At 44.8% G+C, this 12,442-nt stretch overlaps 2 protein-coding genes across 10 annotated transcripts in view; one reads left to right on the top strand and one right to left on the bottom strand.

The window, feature by feature from the left end:
• Window positions 1-8,163, bottom strand: part of DCTN5 (dynactin subunit 5) — a 28,849-nt gene extending 20,686 nt beyond the window's left edge. Inside the window, exons 1-2 of one of the 4 annotated variants that reach the window (XR_002003145.4) lie at window positions 7,704-7,889; window positions 6,281-6,349 (exon numbers count right to left, since the gene is read on the bottom strand). Coding sequence is in view for 3 of the 4 variants with exons in the window: in XM_004057357.5 (XP_004057405.2) it covers window positions 6,281-6,349; window positions 7,704-7,751 (117 nt within the window). In the remaining variant the exon portion in view is untranslated. Of the gene's footprint in view, window positions 1-6,280; window positions 6,350-7,703 lie in introns of all 4 variants that reach the window. The other 3 variants (XM_004057357.5, XM_004057358.5, XM_055365506.2) reach the window with 3 other exon arrangements.
• Window positions 7,964-12,442, top strand: part of PALB2 (partner and localizer of BRCA2) — a 37,689-nt gene continuing 33,210 nt past the window's right edge. For 4 of the 6 annotated variants that reach the window (XM_055365502.2, XM_055365503.2, XM_063700043.1 and 1 more), the window contains exons 1-3: window positions 7,981-8,182; window positions 11,163-11,222; window positions 11,340-11,442. In XM_055365502.2, the coding sequence (XP_055221477.2) occupies window positions 8,135-8,182; window positions 11,163-11,222; window positions 11,340-11,442 (211 nt within the window). In that variant the 5' untranslated portion in view covers window positions 7,981-8,134. Of the gene's footprint in view, window positions 8,183-10,699; window positions 10,834-11,162; window positions 11,223-11,339; window positions 11,443-12,442 lie in introns of all 6 variants that reach the window. The other 2 variants (XM_063700044.1, XM_019012244.4) reach the window with 2 other exon arrangements.

Raw genomic sequence — 12,442 nt, 5'->3', positions numbered from 1 at the left:
TGAATCGACATTTCTCAAAAGACATACTAATGGCCAACAATTACATATTTTAAAATGTTCACTAAACATCACTAATCAGCCAGGCATGGTGGCTCATGCCTGTAATCCCAGCATTTTGGGAGGTCGACCGCAGGTGGATCACTTGAGGTCAGGAGTTCGAGACCAGCCTGAGCAATATGGTGAAACCTCGTCTCTACTAAAAATACAAAAAAAATTAGCCAGCATGGTGGTGTGCGCCTGTAGTCCCAGCAACTCAGGAGGCTGAGACAGGAGAATTGCTTGAACCCGGGAGGCAGAGGTTGCAGTGAGCTGACATCACGCCACTGCACTCCAGCATGGGCAATGGAGCAGGACTCTGTCTCAAAAAACAAACAAACAAACAAAAAATCACTAATCATAGGGAAGGGCAAATTAAGACCACAATGAGGTACCACTTCACCGCAGTTTAGGATGCTTATCATAAAGACAAAAAATAACAAATACTAGTGAGGATTTGGAGAAAAGGAAACTCTTATACACTGTTGGTGGGATGTAAACTAGTACAGCCACTATGGAGAACAGTATGAACGTTCCTAAAAAAAACTACAAATAGGGCCAGGTGTGGTGGCCCACACCTGTAATCCCAGCACTTTGGGAGGCTGAGGCAGGTGGAATACTTGAGGTCAGGAGTTCACGACCAGCCTGGCCAACATGGTTAAACCCCATCTCTATTAAAAATACAAAAATTAGCCAGACATGGTGGTGTGCACCTGTAATCCCAGCTATTCAGGAGATTGAGGCATGAGAATCACTTCAACCAAGGACGTGGAGATGGCAGTGAGTTGATATCGCACCACTGCACTTTAGCCCGGGCGACACAGCGAGACTGTGTCTCTAAAAAAAAAAAAAAAAAAAGAAAAAAGAAAAAAGAAAAAAAAATTAGCCAGCAATGGTGGTGCATGCCCGTAGTATAAGCTACTTGGGAAGCTGAGGTGGGAGGTTCGCCTGAGCCTGGCCTGGAAGGTCAAGGCTGCAGTGAGCTATGATTGTGCCACTGCACTCTAGCCTGGGCAACAAAGTGAGACCTTGTCTCAAAAAAATTAACTAACAAATAAATTAAACAAATAAATAAAGATTTTTAAAATAAAAATAAATCACAGGAAACCAAGTTAAACAATATATATTATTTAGGGATATGTGGAAAATTTGCTTAAATAATAAAGAATTTATAAGACACAAAATCAGGACAGTGGTTTTCTCTTGGAGGGTGGCAAAAATAGGAATAGGGGAGGAACATAAAAATAGTACTTATTGTATACAGATTATGTTCTAATTCTTCAGTTGGGTATAGGGTTCACTGGTGTTGATTTAATTTTATGCTTTATGACATATATGTCACATATATTCTTTTGTATACCCAAAATATTGCCAAATTAAACATCTTTAAAAAGCAAAAGGTAGCCAGGCATGGTGGCTCATGCCTGTAATCCAAGCACTTTGGGAGGCTGAGGCAGGCAGACCACCTGAGGTCAGGAGTTCAAGACCAGCCTGGCCAACATGGTAAAACCCCGTCTCTACTAAAAATACAAAAATTAGCCGGGCATGGAGGCACGCACCTGTAATACCAGGTACTGGGGAGGCTGAGGCAGGACAATTGCTTGAACCTGGGAAGCGGAGGCTGCAGTGAGCCAAGATTCCACCACTGCACTCCAGCCTGGGCAACAGGGCAATACTCCATCCCCCTCCCAAAAAAAAAAAATTAAAAAAAAAAAAAAGCAAACAGCCCTCAATAGGCAAAACAATCTTATAAAAGAACAAACATGGAAGACTCATAATTCATGATTAAAAACTTATTATAGTAGGCCGAGCACAGTGGTTCACACCTGTAATCCCAGTACTTTGGTAGGCCAAGGCGGGCGGATGACCTGAGGTCAGGAGTTCGAGACCAGCCTGACCAAAATGGCGAAACCCTGTCTCTAGCATGGTGGCGCACGCCTGTAATCCCAGCTATTCAGGAGGCTGAGGCAAGAGAATTGCTTGAACCTGAGAGAAGGAAGTTGCAGTAAGCTGAGATCGTGCCACTGCACTCCAGCCTGGGTGACAGAGTGAGACTCTTTCTCAAAAAAAAACCAAACAAACAAAAAAAAACCCAGAAAACTTATTACAAAGCTATGGTAATCAAAACAGTGCAGTGTTCCATAAAGATAGTCATACAGACCAACCAAATAGAATTGAGAGTTCACAAATAAATCTATTCGTCTATGACCAATTGATTTTCTAGAAGAGTGCCAAGACCATTCAACAGCGAAAGAATAGTATTTTCAACAAACAGTGCCAGGATAACTGTATTTCTACATTCAAAAGAACTAAGTTAGACCCCTACCTCAAACCATATAAAAAAATTAACTCAAGCCAGGTACAGTGGTTCACGCCTGTAATCCCGGCACTTTGGGACGCCGAGGCTGGCAGATCACCTGAGGTCGGGAGTTTGAGACCAGCCTGACCAATATGGAGAAACCCTGTCTCTACTAAAAATACAAAATTAGTCAGGTGTGGTGGCGCATCCCTGTAATCCCAGCTACTCGGGAGGCTGAGAGAGAAGAATCACTTGAACCCAGGAGGTGGAGGTTGCAGTGAGCCGAGATTGCAACACTGCACTCCAGCCTGGACGACAAGAGGGAAACTCCGTCTCAAAAAACAACAAAAAAAATTAACTCAAAATGGATCAATGACCTAAACACAAGCACTAAGACCATTAACGCTCTTAGAAGAAAACACGGCAGTAAATCTTCATGGCCATAAGTTTGGATTCTTAATATGATACCAAAAACACAAGCAACAGAAGAAAAAATAGATAAACCAGACTTCAAAATTAAAAACTTTTGTGCATCAAAGGGATGCACAAAATTTACAGAAAGGAAGAAAGCATTTGCAAATCATATATCTGATAAGTGTTTAATATCCAGAATGCATAAAGAACTAGAACTCAATAAGAAAAAGACAACACAATATAAAAATAGGCAAAGGACTGAACAGACATTTCTCTAAAGAAGATGTACAGATGACCAACAAGCAACATTCAAAGATGTTCAATATCATTAGTCATTAAGGAAATACAAATCAAAACCACTATGAGATACCATTTTATACCTCCTTGGATGGCCATAATCCAAAAAAAAAAACAGAAAATAACTAGTGTTGGTAAAGATGTGGAGAAATTGGAACCCTGCACAATGCTGGTGGAAACATAAAATGGTGCAGCCATTTTGGAAAAAAATTTGTCAGTTTCCCAAAAAGTTAAACATAGACTCACCATTTGTCCCAGCAATCACACTCTTTTGTATACACCAAACATTGCCAAATTAAGTATTGAGTATATACACTCCTAGGTATATACTCAAAAAAACTGAAGACAGGGACACAAACAGATACTTGGACATCAGTGTTCACTGCAGCATTATTCCCAATAGCCAAAGGGTAGAAACAATCCAAGTGCCTATACGAAATGTGGCATATACATACAATGGAATATTACTCTGCTATGGAAAGGAATGAAGTTCTGATGTGTTTTAACAAGGATAAACCTTGAAAACCTTACACTAAGTGAAATAAGCCAGACAAAAAGGACAAATATTGTATGATTCCACTTATATGAAATATCTAGAATAGGCAAATTCATAGAGACAGAAAGTAGATTCAGGCTATCAGCAATGGAAGGAAGTAGGGAATGGGCGTGTATTCCTTAATGTGTAGAGTTTTTATTTGGGGTGATGAAAAAATTTTGGAAATGGATAGTGGAGATGGTTGCACAACATTGTGAATGTAATTAATGCAACTAATTGTACACTTAAAAATTGGTAAGGCTGGGCGCAGTGGCTCATGCCTGTAATTCCAGCACTTTGGAAGGCCAAGGAGGGCAGATCACCTGAGGTCGGGAGTTCGAGACCAGCCTGATCAACATGGAGAAACCCCGCCTCTATTAAAAATATAAAATTAGCTGGGCATGGTGGCACATGCCTGTAACTGGGGAGTCTGAGGCAGGAGAATCACTTGAACCTGGGAGGCGGAGGTTGTGGTGAGCCGAGATCGTGCCATTGCACTCCAGCCTGGGCAACAAGAGCAAAACTGCGTATTAAAAAATATATATCTATATCTATATCTATATAGATATATATATCTATAGATATATATATCTATATAGATATAGATATATAGAGTTAGGCTGGGTGCAGTGGCTCACACTTGTAATCCCAGTACTTTGGGAGGCCAAGGCAGGTGGATCACTTGAGGCCAAGAGTTTGAGACCAGCCTGGCCAACGTGGCAAAACCCTGCCTCTACTAAAAATACAAAAATTAGCCCAGTGTAGTGGCGTGCACCTGTAGTCCCAGCTACACAGGAGGCTGAGGCATGAGAATCCTTGAAGCCAAGAGGCGGAAGTTGTGGCGACTGAGATGGCGCCGCATCACTCCAGCCTGGGCAACTGTCTCAAATAATAAAAATTTTCAAAAAATTGTTAAAATAGCAAATTGTTATACATAGTTCACCATAAGAAAAAAAATCTTGGGCTGGGCCTGGTAGCTCATGCCTGTAATCCCAGCACTTTGGGAGGCTGAAGTGGATGGATCATCTGAGGTCAGGAGTTCGAGACCAGTCTGGCCAATATGGTGAAACCCTGTCTCTACTAAAAATACAAAAATTAGGCCAGGCGCGGTGGCTCACGCCTGTAATCCCAGCACTTTGGGAGGACGAGGCAGGTGGATCACGAGGTCAGGAGATTGAGACCATCCTGGCTAACACGGTGAAACCCTGTCTCTGATAAAAATACAAAAAATTAGCTGGGCATGGTGGCGGGTGCCTGTAGTCCTAGCTACTCAGGAGGCTGAGGCAGGAGAATGGCGTGAGCTTGGGAGGCGGAGCTTACAGTGAGCCGAAATTGCACCACTGCACTCCAACCTGGGCAACAGGGCGAGACTCCGTCTCAAAAAAAAAAAAAAAAAAAAAAAAAAAAAAATTAGGTGGGCATGATGGCGGGAGCCTGTAATCCCAGCTACTCTAGAGGCTGAGGCAGGAGAATCACCTGACGCCAGGAGGTGGCAGTTGCAGTGAGCCAAGATCGCGCCACTGTACTCCGACCTGGGTGACAGAGCAATACTCTGTCTCAAAAAAAAGGAAAAAAAAGAAACAGTATGTCTGAGCAGCAATTACTGAATTACATTTCTTTTCCACTTAATTCCTTGGTATGACAGGCTTAATGGAGACTAATTATCTTCTACTGAAAATATTTGTGATCTCTTGGTTAAAACGAGACTATTTTCCTTCTGGAAGTTAGAGATGTAATATTTAAAGAAAAATTAATTTCAAAATTGAGTGTTCCAGATGGCAGGAAAACAACTGTGAACTTCACTGTTTGTCAAGCTCAAATATACCCTGTGATATTTTCTCTTCCAAGTTTATACTCGTCTCTTTGCTATTGTAATTTATTTGGATTACAAGATTCTCAGGCTTTCAGATTCCACTTTGCATATTTGTCTCATACTTTAATATCTTTTCCAATTGTCACATTCGTTTTAAGAGTTTCAGTTAATAGTGAATTATTTATTCTTACTAAAGAGATAATTTTATAAGTATTACTTTAGTTTCTACCTTCAAATATTTCATTACCTGTTACACTTTGTGCCCAGTAGTTTAATGCACACTATATCGTAAAATAATGTTGGTTCTAGGTACCACTGTATTTTGTTCCTGGCATAAAAGAAAAAAGGTTTTCTGTTGCCTCTTATTGAACCTTTTTGCATTCAAGAGATCCAACTTAGGCTGGGTGCAGTGGCTCACACCTATAATCCCAGCACTTTGGGAGGCCGAGGTGGGTGGATCACTTGAGGGCAGGAGTTCAAGACCAGCCTGGCCAACATGGTGAAACCCTGTCTCTACTAAAAATACAAAATATTAGCTGGGCTTGGTGGCAGGTGCCTGTAATCCCAGCTACTCGGGAGGCTGAGGCAGGAGAACTGGTTGAACCTGGGAGGCGGAGGTTGCAGCGACCTGAGATGGGGCCACTGCACTCCAGCCTGGGTGACAGAGTGAGACTGTCTCAAAAAAAAAACAAAAAAAAACAAAAAACACACACACAAAAAAAACAAAAAGGAGATCCAATTTACAAAATAAAAAATTTAAAAACAAGAGAATTAAAAATGTAAACAATAAATGGGAGATATGGCAACATTTTATCTGCCCTGCTATGGTGACAATTAGCAGAACGCAAGCTAAGGTTTGCAGCCTGGAGCTGGCTTTGTCCCTTACCTTGCCATTGAGAACGATGTTCTGGCTTCCACACAACACTGACTGGCGACTGACTTTGTTCCCAGATGCCTAAAAGAAAACAACGGAAAACCGGGGAGAGCAAACTTAATAGGTTTCTGGACTACAGGTTTCCATCAAGAAAGCTCCTATTTGAGAGAAAAAAACATAAAGTGGGGTGCTGTCCACAATGGAGTGAGTCCAGGATATCAAAAAAGCAATGATGGATTAGGAAACTATGGCTGAGTGTGGTGGCTCATGCCTGTAATCTCAGCACTTTGAGAGGCTGAGGCAGACGGATCCCTTGAGGACAGGAGTTCAAGACCAGCCTAGGCAACATAGTGAGACCCCTTCTCAACAAAAAAAATTTTTTTTAATTAGCCGGGCATGGTGGCGCGTGTCTGTAGTCCCAGCTCCTCAGAAGGCTGAGGCTAGAGGATCGCTTGAGTCTGGAAGGCCGAGGCTGCAATGAGCTGTGATTGCGCCACTGCACTCCAGCCTGGGCAACAGAGTGAGACCCTGTCTCAAAAAATAAAAACACAAAGGAAACTAGGGACTCAAGGAATAAACTCATAATTTCAATGTCTATAGCTTGGTGGCATCAGACAGACGCGGATTCAAATCCCACTTCCACGCGTGGGCTTTACGGCTTTAAAACGAGGATAATGACTATGAGTATCAGAGTTGTGAGAAAGCAAAGAAAACCAAAATAACGATAGTAACGTTAATTGACCACTTGCCCTGTTTCCAAGATTTTACAAACATATCATGTACTGATCATAACCAAATCGGCAGGGTGCGGTGGCTCACGCCTGTAATGCCAGCACTTTGGGAGGCCAAGGCGGGTCGATCACCTGAGGTCAAGAGTTAGGGACCTGCCTGGCCAACATGGTGAAACCCCGTCTCTACCAAAAAATACAAAAATTAGCCGGGCGTGGTGGCGGGCGCCTGTAATCCCAGCTACTCGAGACGCTGAGGCAGGAGAATCACTTGAACCCGGGAGGCGGAGGTTGCAGTGAGCAGAGATCGCGCCGCGGCCCTCAGGCCTGGGCGACAGAGTCTCCGCCCCCCAACCCCCCTCCTCAAAAAACAGAACCGAATCGTTTTTAGCGCAAGTTAACAGATACAAAAGGCAGTGTAAAAGGGCCCGAAGTCCGAGCTGTAATTCGTATGAACAGGATGGGACTTGTCCTATCCTCCCGAAGGCACTTTACCCCTATGAGAAAATCAGGAATAAATACAAAAGGCAACTGGCCAAGCGCGGAGTAAACAGCAAAGCCAGACGGTACACGGGGCGGCTAGATAATCCGGGACTAACGGCCAAAGGGACAGGGGTTGGTGGGGTAGGGGCAGGTTGGGAACGCCGACCAGGCCTCAAAGGGACGCAGGGTTGGAAAGAGGAGGATACATATCTGGACCCGCGCACCGTCTCGATGTACTCAGACTTGTTGTAGAGCAGCTCGCCCAACTCCATGGCCGCCGCCTCCTTCCCTCAGCCCCGGATCCTGTCAGTCAGTCGGTCAGTCTTTCAGAGATTCCGGCTACTTCCGGCCGCTCCTCCACTTCCGCTCCAGGTGGCCCACTGGGACTCATCGACAGCTCGGCTCTCCTTTAGGCGGCCTCGCTCCACTGCTCGGCCGTCTACGGCTGCGCGTGCGCAGGCCGAATGGTGGATTTAATTGGCCGGAGTTTAGGGCGCGCTTGGCCCGCGTGGGTCAGCTGATCGCGCACTGAGGGTGCGATCCCGGGCTCCCCATTCCTTCGTGGGGCGCCTCCCCGGCCCAGGGCCAACTGGGTCCCGGTGTCGGCAGGCCTGGGGTCGGCGACGGCTGCTCTTTTCGTTCTGTCGCCTGCCCGATGGACGAGCCTCCCGGGAAGCCCCTCAGCTGTGAGGAGAAGGAAAAGGTGCCAGGGGGTGCGGGAAGGGCGGACGCAGGACTCTGACCCCGCTTTCCCAGGGTTTTAGGCCTGGCTTTGTGTCCTCGGCAGTCCGAGGGCAGCAGTATCATCTGACCACCCCCTCCTCTTAGGGCTGACGGGGCACAGAAAATGAAAATGTGGAAATAGCGTGGTGCTCACGTGGTGGCGTTTAAAGAACAAATTTCATTACAGTAGCAGCGCATTAATACAATGTGTAACAGTTTGTAGATAAAGCTGTATCGACACACTTGCTCCTCCCCCCTCCCACACCCTCAATCTTTACTTCTCCCCCCGGACGGCCTCAAGTAAATCTTTTAAGTCTGGTACTTCCAGGTCCTTTCGTGTGTTAATGTGGGTGGTGGAGGAGGGGCGTATCCCTAACCACCAAAAAGGAATCCTATGTATATTTTTTGGAGAAGGGAATGTTCATAAATGGTATGATCTGAATGGTTCTGCAGGTTCCGTTTAGCTTTCCTGTCAGGACATGTTTATCTACCTTGCTTTCTTTAAGTTCTAGACAGTATGTTGTAGTTTGGAAGTGCCCTCGTTTTGTTTCTTTTTTCTTCCTTTTCTGTTTTTCTTCTTTTTTGAGACAGAGTCTCACTCTGCCACCCATGCTAGGGTGCAGTGGCGCGATCTCGGCTGACTGCAACCTCCGCTTCCCGGGATCAAGCGACTCTCCTGCCTCAGCCTCCCGAGTAGCTGGGATTACACGAACCCGCCACTGCACCTGGCCTTGGAAGTGCCCTTGCTTCTTTAGACTGTACTTTACTGATAGACTTTTAGGATGTTTCCAGCTTGTGCTGATGTTATTCTTATCCTGGCTTACCTTCTGGTGGAGGTGAGAAAGATCATTTATAAGTAAACAAGATAATCCCCAGACATTGATAAGATTGGTGGGAGGCCAGTCTCCCTGGCTCACGCCTGTAATCCCCGCACTTTGGGAGGCCGAGATGGACAGATCGCTTGAGCTCAGAGTTTGAGACCAGCCTAGGCAACGTAGTGAAACCCCGTCTCTACTAAAAATACAAAAATTAGCCGGGTGTGGTGACGCCAGCCTGTAGTCCCAGAGGCTCAGGCCTCAGAGGCTGATGCACGAGAATCGCTTGAACCAGGGGACGCTGAGGTTGCAGGGAGCTGCCGAGATCGCGCCACTGCACGCCAGGCTGGACGACAGAGTGAGACTCTCTCTCAAAAAAAAAAAGAAAATTCCGTACGGTTGGCAACTTGTCTAGTAGTATGTTTTGCACATAGGTTTTGTTTTGTTTGTTTTTGAGACGGACTCTCGCTCTGTCGCCCGGGCTGGAGTGCAGTGGCTCGATCTTGGCTCACTGCAACCTCCGCCTCTCAGGTTCAAGCGATTCTCCTGCCTCAGCCTCCCGAGTAGTTGGGATTACAGACGCCCAACACCACGCCGGGCTAATTTTTGTATTTTTAGTAGAGACAGGGTTTCTCCATGTTGGCCAGGCTGGTTTTGAACTCCTGACCTCAGGTAATCTGCCCGCCTTGGCCTTCCAAAGTGCTGGGATTACAGGTGTGAGCCACTGCACCCGGCGTTTTTTTTTTTTTTTTTTAGGCAGAGTCTCGCTCTGTTGCCCAGGCTGGAGTGCAGAGGCATGATCTAGACCCACTGCAACCTCCGCCTCCGGGTTCAAGCAATTCTGCTTCAGCCTCCTACAGGCACCCACCACCACACCCGGCTCATTTTTGTATCTTTAGTAGAAGCAGGATTTCACCATGTTGGCCAGGCGGGTCTCGAACTCTTGACCTCAAATGACCCACCTCAGCCTCCCAAAGTGTTGGGATTACAGGCGTGAGCCACTGCGCCCAGCTGAGTAGGTCTTTTTTTTTTTTTTTTTTAAAGGAATGTATGGAGGATGGAAATCTTGATGTTTTGTTGGTTGAAAGATAAGTATAGCTAAAAAGTTGCTAAAAAGCAGAAAAACCGAGGCTGGCTTTGCTGCTGAGAGAATCCTTTGAAGCAAAGAAGCCAGAGAGACGAGGGAATCTAGGCTTTCAGAGAACAGTAATTTGATTCAGCCCAATTCATTTATTTATTTAATAAATATTTGTTAAATGCCTACTGTGTGCCTGGCTGGAGATTGAGCAATGATAGCTCCAACCTCACTGGCCTCACTGGCCTTCTGCGTGTTCCTCAAACGTAGGTAACCTATTCCACTGCAGAGCTTTTATATTTGTGGTTCCCTCTGCCTGGGGTACTGTTCCCTCTGATCTTCCCAAAACTAGCTCCTTCCTCATTCAGTCTTAGGCTCAAATGATAGTCAAAAATGCCTCCCTGACCACTGTAACTAAAGTAGTCCCTGTCAGTAGGCCGGTAACTCTCTCATATCACTCTGTTTATCTGTGTATTTTTTTACCTTGTAAAATCATTTCTGTTTGTTTTCTTATTTATTATCTGTCTCCCTCACTGTATGTAAATTGCATCTAGAATAGCATCTGGAGCACTAATTGACACATAGTGGGTATCAATTATTATTCCAGGTACCAGAGATACCTGGACCATTAACGGATAGATAGAAGATTCATTTGTTGAGTGACTGAGGATGGCAGTTCCTGCTACCTTCAAGGATCTGGATGATGGGGAGAAACAGAGAACATAGTGTGAGAATACTGTGGTAAGGAAAGTACAGAGGACTGGTAGAGTGTCTAACCTAGATTTGGAGAAGGACCTAGAAGTCTATCCCAGGGAAATAAAAATCTAAGCTAAGGTTTGAGGAATCAGTAGGAATTGGCAAAGGAAGGACATGTTCCAGATGATAGGAACAGGTTATGCAAAGATCCTGAAATGGTCAGAGCTTGGTGCTTTTTGAGAACCAAAAGTAGATTGTTATGGACCAGTGCTACTCCCTGCCTCTTGCCAAGGGACCCCGCCAAGCACTGCATCCCTTCCCTCTGACTCCACCTTTCCACTTGCCCAGTATTGTTGGTGTTTTTCTTCTTTCAGTTAAAGGAGAAATTAGCATTCTTGAAAAGGGAATACAGCAAGACACTAGCCCGCCTTCAGGTAAGTGAATCGTATTCTCAAATTAACGTGTTATAGTACAAACAATTTAAAAACAGTTCTTGACTCTATAAAACTTTAAAGAAAACGTATTTCTGGGGCTGTTTTTGTCTCCTCTAGCGTGCCCAAAGAGCTGAAAAGATTAAACATTCTATTAAGAAAACAGTAGAAGAGCAAGATTGTTTGTCTCAGCAGGATCTCTCACTGCAGCTAAAACACTCAGGTAAATCTAGACCATTCACTTATGCCTGCTTTATTATTCATTTCCCAGGTATATTTTGGCTATTGTTCTTTTTCCCACAGTGTGAAGATAATGACTAGCAATAGACGCTTTAATTTTAATTTTATTTTTTTGAGACAGTCTCACTCTTTGTGACCCAGGCTGGAGTGCAGTGGCACAATCTTGGCTCACTACAACCTCCACCTCCCAGGCTCAAGCGATTCTCGTGCCTCAGCCTCCCGAGTAGCTGGGACTACAGGCACGTGCACTACCACACCTGGCTAATTGTTATATTTTTAGTAGAGATGGGGTTTTGCCATGTTGGCCAGGCCGGTCTTGAACCCCCGGCTTCAAATGATCTGTCTGCCTGGGCCTCCCAAAGTGCTGGGATACAGGTGTGAGCCACTGTGCCCGGCTGCAATATATTCTAATTAACATAAAATTCATATGCCGTAAAATCTATAGTCTCTATTTTCAGTTAGACTGTTTATTCTTTTTCCCTCTCTTGCTCTTTTTCCCTCTCAATTTTCAGAAATTATATTTATTGTTTAAATATTAGAAAGGTTTTTTGTTTTGTTTTGTTTTGTTTTTATTTTGAGACAGAGTCTCACTCTGTCACCAAGGCTGGAGTACAGTGGCTCGATCACAGCTCACTGCAGCCTCCACCTCCCGGGTTCAAGCAATTCTTCTGCCTCAGCCTCCCGAGTACCTGGGACTACAGGCGCACACTGCCACGCCCAGCTAATTTTTGTATTTTTAGTAGAGACGGGGTTTCACCATGTTGGCCAGGATGGTCTTGATCTCCTGACCTCGAGATCTGCCTGCCTCAGCCTCCCAAAGTGCTGGGATTACAGGTGTGAGCCACCGTGCCCGGTGGAAGGTTTTTTTTAAAAATGTAAGTATATATGAACAGAGAAAAATTCTGTGAAAATATTCTGAAAACAATGGTCAATTCTGATGTTTAAATGCAAGTAATTTATAATAATAAAACTGAGGGGTTATT

The sequence above is a fragment of the Gorilla gorilla genome, chromosome 18, assembly GCF_029281585.2.
Source record: "Gorilla gorilla gorilla isolate KB3781 chromosome 18, NHGRI_mGorGor1-v2.1_pri, whole genome shotgun sequence".
Lineage (NCBI taxonomy): Eukaryota > Metazoa > Chordata > Mammalia > Primates > Hominidae > Gorilla > Gorilla gorilla.
The sequence above is the reverse complement of the archived record's forward strand: the minus strand, read 5'-3'. Positions and strand labels throughout refer to the sequence as shown.